The sequence below is a fragment of the Stigmatopora nigra genome, chromosome 11, assembly GCF_051989575.1.
Source record: "Stigmatopora nigra isolate UIUO_SnigA chromosome 11, RoL_Snig_1.1, whole genome shotgun sequence".
Classification (NCBI taxonomy): Eukaryota; Metazoa; Chordata; class Actinopteri; order Syngnathiformes; family Syngnathidae; genus Stigmatopora; species Stigmatopora nigra.
The window spans coordinates 7,772,658-7,791,375 of record NC_135518.1 but is presented as its reverse complement, the minus strand read 5'-3'; the positions used below and the strand labels follow the sequence as shown (position 1 = coordinate 7,791,375).

Here is an 18,718-nt window from a genome sequence, read left to right as displayed (position 1 = left end):
GACACACCACCTGGTGGAGCACGGTAAGCAAGCCACCATCTTTTCCACATTCAATATGGCCGTGGTCACGCCCATTGTTGACGCAGGTGCGTAAATTAAGCACAGGCGCAGTCGCTCGTCCTTTGGGACAGTGTTCACAATGATGGCGGACGGCGAGCACGGGGTATGGCGTAGAGGAATTTACAAGCTTGTCACGCTACCGGGGAGATTTTATTAGGGATCTATTGAGCCAAAACGCCGACAAATCTGCTAGTTTATTGCCAGGTCGAACACACCGTCGACAATTTAAATCTGGGCTCCTTTTCGCCACCGGCCGTATGTGACTAGTTAGCTTAGCATTAGCGTCACGCCGATGCGTCCCATTTGACTTCGACAATAGTCTGTCCGTTTTCTCTCCCTTATTGAGTCGTGTAGAAAGACTTTTAGTTTAATCAAACCTAGCCGAGACATCAATGGAATTTTGCTAGGTAAAGGCTGACTCGAAAATTACATCCACAGGCACGACTTAGTTCCTCGTGTCTTGTATGTAATGATAGTTTTTTTCCCCTGCGAGTTTTAAATACCCGTTTCCAATTTGTCATTGTTCTACATTCATAGAAAAATATTAAGCTAACTTTCTCCCAGCTGTTAACGTCAGTCTATATATTTAATCGCTTTGTCTGGATTGTTTAATCAATTTCTTGTAAGATTTCTCTTTCCTATAATAATTGTTTGGCAACACACTAATAGCTTTGTCAAATCAATGTTTCCTTGTTTAGCATCTACACGCAGCTCTTCCTGTGCTGTGAGGACACTTTCAATCTTGAAGTTAGAGGAAAGAAGACTGGGCCAGGTCAAGGTAAAAGTCCACCTTAGCCTATTTGTTGAATATTCAGGCTTTATTTATGATAATCTTTTTGTATGCAACAGGTACACGTCCAGACTGGAGGGTCAGGTGATCTTCCTCACAGGTTGCCCGCTTGATGGTGATGCTTCTCTTGCATCATGTGGCGTCTCTGAATTCTAGCAGGGTAATGTATTTGTTTATTGTCAAATTATATACAACATAATCTTGTGTAACTCAATGTGATATCTGATCTATTTTATGACTTATATTGTCATGGTGAGATTTCACTGAACTTCCCCTTCTCTTATAGGTAAAGTCCACAGCTCTCTGACTCGTGCTGGGAAAGTGAGACGCAAGACCCCCAACACAGCTCTCTGACTCGTGCTGGGAAAGTGAGAAGCAAGACCCCCAATGGAAGAAGGATCTTATTTTTGAAGTTTGCATTAGAAATTTCATTTAATGTTAACATAAAATTATTACTCCAATATCTAAATTAGATATTGGAGCAGTAGTTTTTGTCAACAAATGAAATTTCTAATGCAAACTTTAAAAAATACTACTGCTCCAAGATCTACTTTAGTCAATATTTAATGTTAAATATTGGCCAAAGTAGATTTTGAAGCTGTAGTTTAAGTGCTCCAAAATTCACTTCAGTCAATATTTAATGTTGGCTAAAGTGAATTTTAGAGTACTAAAACTACTGCTTCAAAATCTACTTGAGCCAATATTTAACATTAAATATTGGCTAAAGAAGACTTTTCTTAAACTACTGTTCCAAAATCTACTTTAGCCAACAAATGTTGGCTAAAGTAGATTTTGGAACAGTGGTTTTTATAAGTATTTGTTTATGTAGTTAAAAAGAAAAAAAAACACAGAAGAAAACACCCTGACAATTCTGAGTTTTTTTTTTCTTTTTTTATACTTATTCAAAAAAAAAAACACCCTTTTTTTTTATTGTAATTTTCCTTTATTTCTTATTACAAGTGTCCTGTTTTTTGCCTATGTCCAAAAATAAATTTATTCCATGAATTTTTTGGTTTTTTTTGCCTATGTCCAAAAATATAATGAATTTTTTTTCTAAGTGTTTTGTCTGCAGTTGGAGGAAAAAGCTGGCTATTTTTCAAAATTTTGACTAAGTGTGCAAAGTTTAAAATAAATATTTAACTTGTCATTTTACTCATTCCTTTGCTATATAAAAGAAGTAATACATATGTTCAATTCAAGAACTTTATTTGTGGAAAAAGTATTTCACAAGTCTTCAAATCAATAAAGTGTTTCAATCTTCCATCAGCAAAGAGTCACTTTCTCCTTGTGTAGAACCTGGAAGAAAAAAAAAGTTAGAAAATAAGTGTGATACTAACAAAATATACTTACCAGAAATATTTCTCAACACCACTTGATTGTCAGCAAGCTTTCATCCCACTGCAAAAGAAGGCAAGCAATATTAATGGGATGGGGGAAAAATGACTTGGTTTGCATTTTGCACAGGAATCTTCAATTCCATGACATTAAATAACTAATCTAAAGCACAGGTCCTACCTCTTCCACCTTAACTTCTTTGGTCTGCTTGTAGATCTTGACAGCTTTAGCCTCCATCTCCATGGCTTTAAACATCTGCAAAACACCAGAGATTATGTAATTGCTTGTTTAACCGTTTTAATGCACAAATAAACCACGTTTTCCATTTAATTTAATCATGAACGGGTCTTTCAGCCAATCATTTCAAATGCATTCATATAAAAATAAATAAATATCCCAAAGTAATCATTGCTTGTTTTTATCTTACACTGAAGAAAAATGGTTATCTTACCATATGTTTAAACTGGAGTCAAAATAAGCCCTGCGCTAGTGTTGAAAGTCTTACTTGTTTTTTTTTCAAAAGCACATTCTAAACTAAAAATGAAAAGATCTATGCCCTGAAGTCTTCCTTTAAGAAAGATAAGGGAAAATAAGCCCAGGGGTAAGGTATACATTTTATAAGTATATTCCTTACAACTACACTGATTGCATTTAAGTGGATGTGAAATATCTGCACAAGTTCTTGCTATTAAAAAATCAACACCAAGCATGTTAGTGTTTCCATTCAAAATTTGAATGTATCAAAAAGAAAAACAAGCTAATTGGGCAAAGCCGTGAATACTGAACGCATATTTTTAATTATTATGCCGATCGAGAAAACTCAAAAGTTAAGAGAAAAAGACTCACTTTGCTGACAAACCGCTCGTGATGGCGTCAACAAGCTGCTCCTTTCCGGTCGTTTTGGCCACATTCTCGATGTTTCCCAGCAGTCTGTGCCCGTCGAAGAACTGAAACACACATTGGAATGATTTCTTGTTAAACATAAAGACCGATATGTAACGCGATGCAGCCAAATTGTTTGCAAACATTTTGATGTCTCCATCCACGTGGTGCCACATAACACCAACGAAGCACGATCCCGTCCAAAGTCACTCATTAAATGAGAACTGCGGCTAACAAATCCCCAAACGACAACTTACCGAATGTACCGCACTGTCCTGTAGAACTTTATCAGGTCTTTCTTCTGCAAATCGTCACTTCTGAGCTGCTCTGCAGTACACTAGCATACTGACTGCTGGCTCATTCGCCATTTTGAAGAGGGCGGTCCTCTGAACTCTGACCTTGGTCCTGCCTATTAAAAATAGAAACACAAAAAGACATTGTTTTCATAATAACCCGTAAAATCTTTACTGCAGCTACAGCTGCGACACATACAAAATGCATTAATAATAACCACATGCATTTGAAATATTATTTTGGAATGCGTATATTTTCTTGTGCAGCTCGCTGCAGTAGCTTTAGCATGCCGGATATTTTGTCTGAAACAAGATGGCCGTCACTAATTACGTCGCGGACTCCACGTTAAGAAGTCTAGCCTTACGTATAGTTAGTGATCTGGCCGTTAGTGTTTCCCATCCGGAAGGTGGGGCTTTTGTTGCCCACTCTTTTTCGGGGGAACCAATGCACTGATACGGTCCTGTAACCCAACCTTCCAGATAGCACCGACAAAAGGAAGATACTATACAACTTAGTGCACTGGTAGGTTGACACAATTCGACTTATAATAATGAACTGGGGCGATGTTTTGATTTCTGACAGGGCACCTCGGAATAAGTGTTTCCACTTTCCTAATGGCATTACTCATCGTTAAGTTTACTCACTTTTATTGTAACGATCTAAAGTCTAATAACGACATGCAATTTGTGTCAACGCCCCTTTATGGTTCATCGTTCAGTATATTTTGAAACAAGTCAGGGAATTTTGCATGAGCGTTAACGTTAAGCTAATTTAGCCAGGGTTGTTCATCACAAGTGTCCATCACTCTTTTAGTTTTAATTTGCTTATTTTCCCTCCATCGCTCTGTATGCTTTGTGTTCCAAAGTTTTCCTGCTGAGTAGGCGACACGCCCAACTTCTCTTTATAGAGATCGTGCTGTAAAACAACCGATGAATATGTTTTATATACCTTAATGGTCGCTATGTATATTGTATCTTTGGTGTTTTATTATTAATTGGTCACTATAGATCGAAATGACACAAATTACATTTTTTTAAATGTATGATTTCACCGATTTTATTGATTTTTCTAACAATCGTGGCCCAAAAGTGCTTAATACAGTAGCCTTTAAGTAGTTTGTAAAGTTTGGAACGTAAACAAACTGAGTCCTTCTTTGTGGTCAAAACAAAAGCAGACCATCATGGCAAAATAAGGTAAGATTTACACCCTGATCTGTAAAATGTCCCAATACTTGGTTGAACCTTAATAAATGATCTTTTGTTTTTTTTTTGGTTATTGAGTTGCTTCAAATATATGGCAGTGTTTTTTTTTGTATTTTAGGTTATGACAATAGAGGTGGATCTTATGAAAATATTTCTAACCATGAGTGATGTCATGTCCAAAAAATGCTGATGTTTTATCTCACAAATACCATATCAATTGATTAATATTCCTTTTTCCCAATTCAAGGTGCCCATAGTTGGCTGGAATAGGCTCCAGCACCCCCTGTGACCCTTGAGGATAAGCAGTACAGAAAATGGATTAATATATTCATCCTGTTGAACTAATATGCTTATGGTATTGGTTTTCTTTTCACGTTGTCAGAGTAGATCAGTTTATCAGTGCATTCAGTTCCTGCTGCTTCTTTTGGTCAAAGATACTTCTGTTTGCATCCCTTGGCATCATTAGTGTCATTAGTATGCATTGTGGCCTTCTCTTGCAACACAGCTTAATATACAGGCTGTTCCTTTTTTTTTTTTAGCTCACAAGCCGAGTGCCCGCTTACCATGCGATCGATTCCCACATCCTCCAAGTTGTCACTTTTCAGCTTAAATAAAGGTGACCAAATAATATAAGCCTCCACAAAAGATTACAATTTGAAGAAGCATTACTATACATTATGCATTTTATACTTACCTCTCTATAAAGCAGAGGGACAGCCAAATGCGGACGTGCGGATATCTATGGCTCACGCAACCCTGTCCGGGGACGCTCGCAATCCATGGAACGGCGAGGCGAGTCCTAAATTGTTTTGTAGTTGGTGCCTTCTTTGCAAAATTTGTGAAGAAGTCCGAGCATTCTCTAACACTCAAAATGCATTTTCTTTTGAAGTGAACGCCATTTCTTGATCTGAAAAGATAAAAATACCACATGTTACACATAAAAACTTGAAACATTTCTACACAAACTGTGAAAATCTGAAATTATTCCAAAGAAAATTGTTCAAAATTATTAGCCTATGAAATTGGGTCAAACATTTTGGAATACCCTGTAACCAGGCAATATTAATATCATGGGATAAATGGCATAAATTCATCACACTGTGCATTGTAAAGCTAATAGACACACTGTCAGTCAAAATGGATTAAAAATCTATGTAGCAGTATACATATATATATCTGTTTGCCTATTCTCCCCTTTCAGCCATTTATTGGAGCCCATGCAATTTTAACACTTATAATTATGTATTTATATACAGCCTTTGTAGGCCTGACAGCAGGGGTCCAACTGTGATGGACTCGTATCTATAATGACCGCAGCTTTGACTGGTGCTTAATCGAGCGGAAGCCTTACATGATGCACTACTTTTGGGAAAAATTGCCTGTTTTATGTGTCCAGCTTTGATGGCATCGTAGCTTGTTGGGGTTTCAATCCTCTTTCATCATTATCAATGGGGGGGCCCCTACATCTGGCATCAGGCAGGAGGGGATGCTGTCCTGTTTTTTTTCCAACCCTCTTTATAAAGGCAATTTTGATGAAAATTTGTCCAAGCAGCACTATTTAATCTATACTTCAGGAGCTCAGCAAAACCCAAGTGGTTTTGAGAACCCCTCCTTTTCTCTAACCCTGTATTCCCTGCAGCAGATCAGATCATTTTTAATACAATATACCCATATTTAAGAAAGCTACTCATTTCCCCCTGGCTCAGATTTAGAGAAAGGTTTAAAACGATACATTTAGAAAAGTCAATTCAACAATTTTTACACACAATAGTATGTGTTGTTTACTTAAGATATGTTTATTTACAGTAGTGTGTGTGTATAGGTATTACTTTAGTCCTATGTTTAAATTATGCTGAGTAGAAGACACATGTTGGCATCCTGTCCATCAAGCTTTTCACTGACTTGCTTTGTTAACAAAGGGAGGAAGGACACATGGGTTATTCAGGAAAGATAGCACATCCTAACCATCTTACTTGGCAAACTTAGATTTGTCTTTACCTCATAATGCTAGTCCTGTGTGCCTGTGGGATTCCTGGACAATGATGTATGTTGGCGACTGATAATAGCTCATGCCATTGGAATTTTTAGTCAGATATATTGGTGGGGTTTGAAAATTCTGTGTAGATTCGTCAAGAGGCCTGGAGAAGCATTTTCACCGACAGTTAAAACACAGTTAATCCTCAATTAAATGGACTAGGGTCTGTTATTGCTGATTATCTGTTAAAGTGAAGCACTATGAGGTTGGAGTGTAATGTCTATTTGAAATTAGGAGGCTTGCGTGCCATTGTTTTGATTGGGTCAGCAATTTTGAGGAAGAAAATACATACAGTAAAACCTATGGCGTGTAATAAAAATGCCACAGTTCAACACAATTATACATTAGTGCTTTGAATATGAGGTACGTAAAAGTGTTTCTTTAAATGCATATTTGAGCAGTCCCCATATTGTGTTCAATGTTTTTTTGCATAATCATTTTAAAGCGGGCAAGCTTTAATTCAAGTTAATTCAGGAATGAACTGAACTTTTTGAACAATCTTGGTTGAAGTAATCCATCTCAAGTTTCATGAAGCATGTTTCATACATAAGTAGTATCTTGGATTTGCATTTACAAAACAGTAAAGAAACTCTTTGTGACTGAGATGGCAGATATAGAAGTCAGCGGAAAGCAATTGACTCGGAGCTTTTGACCTTTTAAGGCTATGACCCAAATTGTACAGCGATGACCAGGGACTGCTCTTATGCTTTTAAAGAGCATAGCTGAATGTGATTGATTTGTAACACATTCCTGAAGGCCAACCTCATCAACTGAAATGACCTCACAATGGTGAACTTCATGAAAGTGGGGAATTGGGAGTTGCCTGCTACAAGCATGGCGTTGATTCTAAACGGTCTGCTTGTCATTCGCAGGTTGTCAAGAGTGGTAAGAGGTCTTTTTTTGCAGCCTTGAGGGACCACTCTGATGATGGCTAGTGGCAAAAGTAAAAACCAGAGTTCTCTCGCTCTGCACAAGGTGATAATGGTAGGCAGTGGCGGCGTGGGAAAGTCGGCACTCACCTTACAGTTTATGTATGATGAGGTAGGTATCCATTACCACTTTCTATTCTTTGTGTCCTCTTTAAATCTGTCATAACACCTGTAAGTTGCATTGCAGTTTGTGGAGGACTATGAGCCCACCAAGGCAGACAGCTACAGGAAGAAAGTAGTCCTGGATGGCGAGGAGGTCCAGATCGATATCCTGGACACGGCTGGCCAGGAGGACTATGCCGCCATCAGGGACAACTATTTTCGAAGCGGCGAGGGCTTCCTGCTGGTCTTTTCAATCACCGAGCAGGAGTCGTTTGCGGCCACGGTGGAGTTCAGGTATCCTGCCACCTGCCAGGTTTTCATCTTGTATCATTCAAATAGAATAAAGAAAGATTGTGTGTGATTAAAGGGAACAGATCCTGCGAGTCAAGGCGGAGGAAGACAAGATTCCACTCCTACTGGTGGGAAATAAGTCTGACCTGGAGGACCGACGGCAGGTGTCTTTGGACGACGCCCGTGGCAAGGCGGAAGAATGGGGCGTCCAGTATGTCGAGACGTCTGCCAAAACCAGAGCCAATGTGGACAAGGTGCTTATTTTCACAGGGAAATTAACAGATGAACACACACACATATGCACGTGCATGGACTTACATGTAGATTCTCTGTTTATTTCTTCATGTCTTTGCTTCCATTCCAAGGTTTTTTTTGACCTGATGCGTGACATCCGAGGGAAGAAAATGGCTGAAAACAAGGATAAAAATGGAAAAGGAAAGAATAAGAAGAGCAAGAAGAGCTTCAGAGAACGATGTTGTCTACTCTGAACTGTTCACAGACATTATGACGCACAATACAACTGCCAGAGTCTTTTTTTTTTTTAACTTAAATGTACGTTTATTTTTTAAACATGTGTTTCCAATACTTAATACTTGTTTCGTGCCATTGAAACTGCCACCAACACTAACTGTGGTCCTTTTCTTCTGTGGAACTAAGACCTACTGGTTGCCTTTAACTCTGTCACAGCACAGTGTTTGTCTGCTCATTGCTTTAACAGTCTTCTTTTTCCATTGAAAGTTTTTTTTCCTTAGTATTTTTTACTGATAATGAACTCTAATGTTACGTGTGTCATGTTGTCATGTTAAATTAAATTTACAGCAACATAATATGGCTAAACAATTCTAATCATATTTAATTTGAAAAAAGTGTTTTACATGGTGCTTATGAATATTGACAGAATAGTTTGTGCTATAACTACAGGAACACAGAGCTTGCAAAAAGATTCATTTAGCTTTAATCTAAAAAACGTTGTACTATTTCTCCATTCTTTAGTTAGAAATATTTGTGAACAACACAAAACACATTCTTAATGTCTTATGTACTGAATGAGTTCCATTTTTTCCCCCCAGCATTCCCTAAGTGCACCCTTTTGGTTCATTCCATGTACTGAAAGTGCCAATCAAAATGCTCTAATTTTCTCGGCTGCAGCTGTATTTAAAACAAAAAACACTAACATTCCTGTATTGATTTGATGTCTTTTTTGCCAACATTCTTTATATTTCACCCCATGAACTTTTGGGGGGTGTTGTTTCTCTTGTGTATTTCTGAATAAATGTGTTTATAATAAATTTCTATGCCTCTGCTTCCACTGCCATAACAAACAATTCAAATCAGCACAAAACCAATGCAAAAGTTGCATTGTTTGCTGTGATTTGTTTCTGTTTTCCATTGTTTAGCAAAAGTGTTTGTGGCACTTTCTACCTTTATCTGACAGTGATAAACTGCCACGTATTTATTCCAGCTCAGTCTTCTCCTACTTGGAGGAATTTGTCTCCCTGTTGGAACCTTTCACAGCCTTAACAAAATACAGCCACATTATTTGTTGAGGGTAGGGATAGAAAGTGTCCCCTGGCACTGAGCAAAACAATGGAAATACCACTGACTTGAAGTATTACTGCTACTCTAGCTCCCATAACCAAACATAGAAGTCATTTTTTTTGTGCTGTGCCAGGTTCTCGATTGCGCCTTTTAGTCAAATGGGAATTTTATGCTGACCCCATTCTGCTTTCTTATGGTATTTATGGTATTCTGAGATCATTTCTTAACAGGGATATTAAATGTGTATACAGTATTGTTATATTTTCACCTTAGTTGTTGTAGAAGTGCTGGATTAATTAGGTGCATATATGTGCAAAACATTAGTTATCAGCAATATATTGTCATTACCCCCCCCCCCCCCCCCAAAGAAATATGTCCTGCTTAATTTAAAACTATTTAACATGCATTAAGTATCTTGGTTGGTATAATTCTTCTAAGCACATCATCTATACAAAGTGAAATCATTACAGTAACACCTATTACACAACTATAGTAAAGAAATAAATTCATAAAAAACATTTTTTAAGTAAAAAAATCAATCCAATAACTGCTTTTCAAAGGACAACTGGCAACCTAAGTACCAATAGTTTAATATTTTAGTGCGTGTCCTCCCAAAGTGAAAAGCAAGCGAGATTTAGAGCCCTCCCTTGCCCTGCCTAAAAACTGGAAACAAGTTTAAAAGGTCAACTTTCTTATTTTAACCGAGAAAAACATTTATGTACCACTTTATTTTCTCCTGATTACATGATTACAAAGTGCTTAAAGTTAATTTAATTGTAGGTTAGCTTTTTTTTAAAAATAAAACTGACACATTCCAGGGATGGGCCTGCCTGCCTCAGCATCTTCACCTGAGAGATGAGAGTCAGCCCTTCTGATAGGCATATTTAGCCACTCTCCCTCCACTCTATCGCTAAGTAGGCAGATTAGGTGGTCCGTTAAACTCGCAGGAAGGCACTTATTTGGAAATATATGAAAGGGCAAAGTAAGGCAGCCTAATGACCGATGCACTGTCACCGGCACACTCCGAGGTCTTTAATCATCACGCGGAGAAGAGGCCCCGTCCTCTGAGTAACCCTCATTATATCTGAGCTAATGTTGGCGATGAGGATGTTCAAGTGATAAAACACCATCCCGTTTCTACATTATACGCAAAGAGAAACACACTCTGTGGAATTGACTTGGACCAGAAAGATAAATGCAATGAACGAGGAATAACTTCTATTGGAGCAACTGTTCTACTGTTGTTGCCTCTGAGGAAGGCATCGCCTGTTCTCTTTTCTGGCCAGAAGATGGCAGTATTGCTTTTTCATTTTAGTCTAGTTTTTTTTAAATGCAAAAGTACAGGTCTCCCTTTCACTTGCCATGTTTTAATTTCCCCTTTAAACTATACCTAAACTGACTGGTGATAATTGAACACAGTCTACTTTTAATATTTTTTTTTAAAGAAAATAGCCTTACTATACATGTTATTTTTTTAATAAGGAAAAAACCTTATTGTACAAGGTATTTTTAAAGAGAGAAAGCCTTACTATTCAAGGTCTTTTTTTTTAAAGAAAAGAAGCCTTACTATACACGGTCAGGTTTTGAGGAAATAAAACATACATTTACTATAGATTGTCTGCTTTAAAAATCGAGAAAAAACCTTTACATGGTCTTTCTGTTTACACTAAAATACCTTACTATACATTGTTATTTTTTTTAATACCCTGACTATACATTGTGTCATATTTTGAACAAATAAAACCTTACTATAATTGGTGTACGATTATTTTTTCCAACAAATAAAACCCTTACTATACATGATACTCCTCCACCTTTTATCAACCAACAATTAAAACACAGACTAATTATTTTTCCCAGTTATAAAATCTCCATTGCCATTATGAAAGTCCATTAAATGGCTGGATAAAGTATACTATAAAGTCATATCGTCTGCGGGCAGCCAACCTACTAGCAGAACCATCATGGAAGCACAGCTTCTTTTATTCTCATCACTTCAGAAGACATCACATTGTCTTCACTTGAATCACACGTTATATTTAGAATACTCTCACAATACTTCTCACAGGAATCCCTAAGCTTAACAACCACCTTTATTTCTGTCTGTCTTTTTGTAAGCAAACACGGCTTTATTGGAAAATGCGGGCCTGAACCTTTTAAATCTATAATCTAAAAGTGCTGCTGCAATTCCCAAGCCTACAATTTGAAACTGTGCATTATTCACTACTTTAGCTTCTGATCTGTCACATAGTAAGACCTACTTTTCGGAGTTCTGACTAATGGATGCCGACGACTATCTTCCACGTGACATAGGGATCTGCTCAATAGGGGCTACGCTATATGTCAAAACGGTCCCATAGTGCTCAAAGACAAAGACGGCTCGCTGTCCCTGTTCCGTCCTGCGTAGGCTTTCCTGGGGCTCATTCCCAAATGGGGTCTTCTCATCTCTGAGTACTAAAGGCACACACTTTAAATTGGGTCTTTCTTTTTTCACCAACCACAGCTAAACTCGAGTCCTTTGGTTTAGTTTATTTATTTTTTAACATGGGAGCTTTATATTAAGCTATTAGGGTCTGACAAAGTGGGCTTAAATAGTGTAAAATGTAGATTTTTTTAACTGAGTCCCAATACACTCAATTTTTTTTCCCTCTAAAGCCACAAGAGTCAAAGTGGCGGCCCAGTACAGAAAATGAATAAATCAATTTTTGACAATTTTTTACGCGTACAACAGCGGCCTTATGTTATCATGAAAATCAATTAGATTGAATGATTAATCGCCATTAAATTTTCACCTCTAAATGCCTATCCAACCATTGTGATAGGTGCTTTTCTCACTCAGCAAGTTGACTGAGTATACTCTGATTGTTAATGTGCTTCTCTGTCGGTGTCAGCAGCACGACTTTTTGAATGATTGACAGGCGAAGGTGACTGTTCTATAAAAAGGAAGCAGAGGACTCCCGGAGGGCAGATGTTCTTTCAATTTGCGGTGTGATTTTAATTTGAGTATTTCTAAAGCTTTTATTGCCTTGGTGTATTATTGGGAGCTTTTCCTATTTCCTTTGTTTGTTTCAGCATGGCCTACCTTGAATTAATTTGGATAGGTGGACAATGGCATGGCATGAAAATTGATCTATTTAAAAACGTTTTTTTTTCCCCATAAATGTTTGAAATCATGAAATGGTCATTTCATATATTGCATGGCAATTTTCATTGACAATCATTATAACTGAAATATAGTTATTTAGTCATCTACTCACAGAACAGCCTGGTGGTTGAGTGGTTAGCATGTCGGTCTCACACATCCGGGGTCCTGGGTTTGAATCCCGGTTGATCCACCTATGTGGAGAAATTCTAAAATTAGATGCCCGACAGTTGCAAAGCATCATCAAACCATCAGACTGACTTGAATTAATCCCCACTTGGAATAAATTATGGTCTAGTTTTACATTTAAGCAGAAATTTTGGAGAAAACAGCATGTGTGTAATAACTTTCACAACACTAATTCATGCCAGAGTACCCCGATAGAACCCAGGCATGCCTGAAGAGAACATATAAATTCTAGACAGGATGGTTGGAACCCAACAGAGATCAAACCTTCAATCTCAGAACTTTGAGGCAGACGTGTTAACTACTACTTTTTATTTTTACTTTTACTTTGCAGTATTAGTCATGGCAAAGCAACCAAAAGTTGATTCACAGATCCCCGTATAGCAAGCCAGGGCCTCTATCAGAGGGAGTGCATCATCAATTCTGACCTAGTCTGACTTTTGATTAAGCCCAGGAAGTTCCCAGGAATACGTGTTAGCTGCTGATGGATAGATAGTACGTGTCACTGCTAAATGAAAGGATGTGTGGCAGAAAAGATACCTCTCCTTTCTGATGCTAGTGGACAGGAGCAATAGGAGAATACCGCTGTTTTCTCTCCTCAATAGATTTCCGGTGACAGAGCAGCAATGAGGTACTCTCTGAAGATTTTTTTCCCGAGGGGATACATAGAAGTCAGTGTCCTTTTCTTGCCACAAAAGGGGAATTAGACCCTTTTCCCCTGTACAACATATACTGTATCTGTCCCGGTTGAACCTTCTGATCAAGTTCTACTGATATTTCTGTCTGTCAAAAAAGGCCTTGAGTAAAAATCAGAGAGAAAGGGGCCATTAACCACCTGCAAGCACTTTTTTTTTTGTCTTTGTGCGACATTGTAGGACATTTTTTTCTGTTGGTATTGGTGTCTATTCAGAATGTTTCATGGTGCTGTGTGGCTCAAAATGTGTTTTATGAGGATTTTGAAAAGCATAATAGCCCTGCTGATAAAATTGGGGAATGTGTTTTCAGTGTAGGCTGGTCAGAATTTCCTTGACGAGATGATTTTTCTATTTTAGGCAAGTGTGTGTCCGGGTTTATTGTGCAGATTAAGAATTTAGGACTGTTTTTGACACCCTTTTTAGAGATAGAATGGATTGGATGTCTACCAATCAATGAGTTAATATTAAGTATGTTCTCTAGCCGTTGAAAAATTGCTAAGTTTTGCAGATATTTTCCAGAGTTTAGGCCTTAAACCTGATTGTGGGGAAATCTGCTAACTCCATTTCAAATGTATCATGGTTTGGAATTTAAAAACATGACAAAAAAACCTTAATGGGTGATAAATGTGCTGTTTGTTTGTTTTTTTATAATAAAAAACAACCCACTAAAACAAAAAAAGCGAAGAATTATGTACTGTTTAATAAATTGGGATTGTGCAGTGACTGTCACCAAGCATATGGAAATGCCTGAGTTCCCTGTATGCCTCATAAACACGCTTGCAAAACTTCTCCCTGGACATCATCCCTTTATAATGTGTTTTCTTCTGTTTAATGTATTGTGGAGAACTGTAAAAACAGTCTTTATATTCACACAAAACTGAACCGGCCAGCAACGTCTTGGAGGTCCCGTGTGACGAACTGGTGAGCCGCTGGGTGAGCCACATCAGCATTGGCGAGCCGCTGGGTGAGCCACATCAGCATTGGCGAGCCGTGTTTATTGTTCAATTGAACAGCATAGACTGTTTTTGATAGGATAAGATAGGAAATGCTAAGTCAAAGCTAAATGGGCTTCCAGGAAAGACTGAATTGTGACTGAGCCCACAAAAGGAGAAAAAAGGAAGACATTTGTGAGTAAGGAGAGAAAGTGCATATGATTGTTGGCAATGATCCCATTTTCAAGTGATCTTGCAATTAATTTCCAATCCAATGTGCGAGGATGTGATGGGGAAACCGCCAAGACAATTTATGAAAGCTCACTGTGCATGCACTGGAACTGTAAACCCGGATGAAGCGACACCTTTGTCATGAAATATTGTATCATCATAAGTGTGCAAAACAGTGGTGCTTTCAATGAGTTTAGTGAAGGAGAAAAAGCTGCACAGTAAACAAAAGGGAACAATGGAGGATATCCAGGATTTAGTGTTCTTTCCTCTTGGCATGTGACTGTTTTATTACAAGAAAATGAGTTTGGTTTGTGAAAAGGCTGCTGTAAGGCCATCTGGGAGAAATTCTATGCCTTTCTTTATGGATTTTTTGTTGTTGTTGTTGTTGTTGAGGTGTTTGTATGGGGTTTCTCTGGCCAAAGTCCAAAAAAAATGTAATGCTTGGTTAATTAAAGACCCTAGCTTGCCAGGTGAAGGAAAGTTTAATTTGCCCTCCATGATTGACGGGAGAGCAGTCGAAAAAATAGAACCACCTTTCACCCTGAATCAGCTAGAATCAAAAATGATCAGAGTCTATTGACCTTGGTCAAGTGTGTTTTTCCTTCCTCCTTGAAATCAGTGTATTTGTAAGCTTGGCAAACACCGGTCAAGAATGGATGGCTATAACTTCAATTGTATTGCTTTGTTCAAAACAAAGTTTCTCGTTTGTTTTTTCTCCCGATTTTCGGTGGCACCAAACTCATGTAAGGTACTGTTATGTTAAATAGATGGGATGGTGATTATCAAATTGTTTAGGAGTTGAAAACTGAGAAAAAGATACAGTCTGATACTCACTTCTCAGCTAAGTCCCTGGTATCACACATCAGCACTTCCAGCCTGGTTCTCCATCTGTTCCTCCGCTGAGATTGTCCTCTTCATGAAGCTAAATAATGAGAGAGACGGAGCGTTAGCCAACCGGTGTTTGGTATGACATGGACAAGGTTTGAGATCATCACAGCTCTACTTGGGCAAACAACATTAACCCCCTGATGTTTACACAGGCTGTTATATTGATGCTACATCATCATCTCCACTTTTATGAGAAAACCTTTTTTTTTTTTTGCCTTGTCTTGTCTTTCAATAAATCAATAGTTGATTCTCCGGTCATCCTATAGCCGGGAGACATCTTTCAGATAATTTATACCAGCAACAAATGTTTCATAAAAACTGTCTTTACAAAACCAAACCAAACTATTGTGATGTATGTACTACCAACTATCTTGGACATGGGAAATGCCACCAATGCCATAAAGTGCCACAAAATCAGGGCATTTTAAATAAGTATATAGAGAAAACCTTTAAAGGAGAATCAAATGACGACCAAGAGGAAATACTTAAGAGTAAAAGATGTGATGTTGATTTTTGGCAATGATTGCTCCCTTCATCCAAACTTTGCTTTCCGCTCAGTGCTACACATTGTAATTATTCATGTAAAGCACAAGAGAATTTTTGTTCGATGACCAAATAACAGTCACCATGGTGACGGTCCCGTTGGCTGGGAAAAATAAATTTAGGGCTGTCAACATATGAATGATATACAATGACCAGTAAGTGCCTAGTGACAAGTCCATGCTTATACGGCATCGCTTATTCATTCAGCTGGTAAGTGCTGGAGCTCAGTTGTGACTCTTAAGTGTATCAGAATGATATGGGAAATAGATAAAAGAACAGAAGAGTAATAACACGAGAAAAAAAAACCCATCAACAATTAGAGAGTTGGGCAAATACGTCACAGAAAACGTGCATAATTTCATAAATTCTATGCAGTGTTGCGGTATAATAAAAGACTCATCTCCAAGGACAAAGCAAACAGCTAAATAAGTCCTTAAGTTGTTTGCGCCTTTGCTTGTCAGCACTCACACAAAGAACAGAACAGAACAGAAGGGGTATAAGATGAAGGAAGACCATCTTTCTTCTCTAATTTTGTTATGATGGATAGTGTAGACTGTAGACTGAGTGCCCTGATGTGTGTTCTGCGTTGTGACCAGCGGGGTCATTCATCGATCCCCAGCCATCTCCACTAAACCACTAATAAGACACTTGGCATTTTCTCTGGTCCTTTGTGAGCTTCCTCTACCCCTTTCATTTGTTGGATTGTCTTTGCTTGTGTGTGTGAGACAGACAGCAGCAGAGCAAAAAAAAAAAAAAGACTCTGACTATCAGTATTGTCACGTCATCTGATGACTGCGTGTGGCAAGAAGCCTGTCATAGTTCATGTAAATTGGGCCAACATCAGTAGGGGTCTTTGTTAGAGTGCAGTTTGCGAATTCAAAACTATACGATAAGAAAAAAAAAAGAAAACCAATGTCAATCTCTGCAACAGAAATGCAAATAGCCGCAACATGACAGTAGCAAACGTACAGCACTCGAGTCGTTTTATGACTGTTTTTCCCCCCCAGTAATATGTAGTTTGACTAAAAACTTTTATGGTTGTACTTCTGTAGGTAAATGTTTTACATGAACGTATACAGTTTGGATATTGTAATAATTGCTGGCTCTGGGCTGGGTTGTGTTTTACATTTTTCCTTTGCTCTTCCTTTTCCAATTACTCGTCTTATCATTTAGTCGCCGTTGGTAACTACCACAGTAAGTTTTTCCTCACTATTTAGACTCTTGTTTCTTGGCGACTGCATTGTCTGGGGGCTCGAAAACACATTCTTCTACTGTAATATTATTTTTCTTAAACTACTTTTAAGTTGCCCAAGGTAGAATGTTTTGTATCAATGTCAAACCGGAATTCCCGCTAACATCATTCTTGCCGAGGAAATGAGATTTTCATCCAAGATTTTATGCCACATGGCTCCCTGTGAGTGAATGTCGTGAAGTAATCCTATACCCTTTGGAGATAAAGAGCCTGGAAGCGTAGTGTTTCCACTGCCATGCTTGTCTGTAGGACTTAGGAGAAGGCTCAGATGCAATGGTGATGAGATAAGCTCAAACTGAAGTTTGAACTCACGTGGGACATCTGAAAGTCAAATTGGCTCTGGAATGAAAACAATATGAATTCCAAATTTGGTGTTTTTCCAAGCCCACGCTCTATTAAATGGACATTTCCAAAACACAATTGCCAGTATTGGCGATAGATCCTCAACAAAGTGAATAAGCGTGATATTTGTCAGAAGACATCTGCTCAACTGAGTGCTTGCAAGCAGGATTGTATTGAAAAATCAATCTAAAAAATAAAAAAAAAAGCCATAGCACAAGTACAGGAGATGATATACACCAACCCTGGGCAGGGTGTCCCAAGCCCAACGTCCTGCATGGTAATAAATTTGTCTGAGGAAAAATGATGACAAATAAAAGGCCTTTAAATGTTCCTATTTTCTCTACCTGACATGTCATGCAGAATTGATGTTTCACTATGTGCAACCACAAATTACCCCTAGAGAGAAGAAAAATAAGCAGTTCAATGCAGACAGCGTGGTGAGCAAGGTGGGGAGGTTTCCCACCTGACATATTCAGATTGATCGTCTCATAGGGAATTTAGTGGGCCGGACTTTACTCTTCATCACAGTCCTTGACTCAGTCCTGATTGGTGTGATGCACCTTTAGCAAATAGAGCTCACCTGTTGCCTTGGATAAGTTGCAGCTCATTTTGTTTTGAAGTCTTGCTATCAACTCAAATCCCGATGTTGTCATGCCTTCTTGGATGCAATTTACACTCAATCTTGATGCAATATATTTCATAATTAGGTTAGTCCGTTTCATAGAGTCAAAGATAGCCCATCAGATCATAAGCCGCTGCTTACTGCCCCCAAGAGTGAGCGCCTCGCTGTTGGCAAATCCCTCTCTGCTCCTGATGTGTGTCCTGCAGATTGGTTTCGTGCTGCTTCAAGCTCTAGGACCACACAGGCTTCATTAACTGATAGCAAGCAAGGATTGAGACACCCCAGGTTTGGTCAGAGAGCAGCAGGAGAGAGAAATATCACATCTTACCTTGTCTGGCACATTCTAAAACTCTCCATCTTATGTGTTTACACCTACTATTTTAGTCTAAACCTTTGGTTTTATATGATAAAGGAGAAACTGGCACG

General features: G+C 38.4%; 1 protein-coding gene and 2 long non-coding RNA genes across 4 annotated transcripts; 2 read left to right on the top strand and 1 right to left on the bottom strand.

The window, feature by feature from the left end:
* The first annotated feature begins 57 nt into the window (after positions 1-57).
* Positions 58-2,111, top strand: LOC144204161 (uncharacterized). The gene is made up of 4 exons (XR_013327837.1): positions 58-163; positions 759-838; positions 910-1,010; positions 1,137-2,111. It is a non-coding gene; the product is annotated as an uncharacterized LOC144204161 (long non-coding RNA).
* Positions 2,025-5,401, bottom strand: LOC144204162 (uncharacterized). Its single transcript, XR_013327838.1, has 6 exons — positions 5,258-5,401; positions 3,325-3,476; positions 3,032-3,132; positions 2,366-2,440; positions 2,201-2,248; positions 2,025-2,146 (listed from the first exon to the last, which is right to left on the bottom strand). It is a non-coding gene; the product is annotated as an uncharacterized LOC144204162 (long non-coding RNA).
* Positions 3,740-9,090, top strand: LOC144204160 (ras-related protein O-RAL). Of its 2 annotated transcripts, XM_077727967.1 has the most exons (6): positions 3,760-3,883; positions 4,811-4,918; positions 7,471-7,639; positions 7,715-7,923; positions 7,997-8,174; positions 8,286-9,090. In XM_077727967.1, exons 3-6 carry the CDS (start codon positions 7,523-7,525, stop codon positions 8,406-8,408), a joined length of 627 nt encoding a protein of 208 aa, XP_077584093.1. In that variant the 5' UTR covers positions 3,760-3,883; positions 4,811-4,918; positions 7,471-7,522; the 3' UTR covers positions 8,409-9,090. The 2 variants fall into 2 exon arrangements, with proteins under 2 accessions (XP_077584091.1, XP_077584093.1); XM_077727965.1 differs by lacking the exon at positions 4,811-4,918 and having other exon boundaries at positions 3,740-3,883.
* The last annotated feature ends 9,628 nt before the right edge of the window (positions 9,091-18,718 follow it).

Excerpts from the sequence above, each read along its gene's own strand:
- LOC144204160 (XM_077727965.1), top strand. The coding sequence starts at position 7,523 with ATGATGGCTAGTGGCAAAAGTAAAAACCAGAGTTCTCTCGCTCTGCAC. Across the intron at positions 7,924-7,996 it reads GCGGCCACGGTGGAGTTCAG|GGAACAGATCCTGCGAGTCA; the intron begins GTATCCTGCCAC and ends GTGTGATTAAAG. Across the intron at positions 8,175-8,285 it reads CCAGAGCCAATGTGGACAAG|GTTTTTTTTGACCTGATGCG; the intron begins GTGCTTATTTTC and ends TTCCATTCCAAG.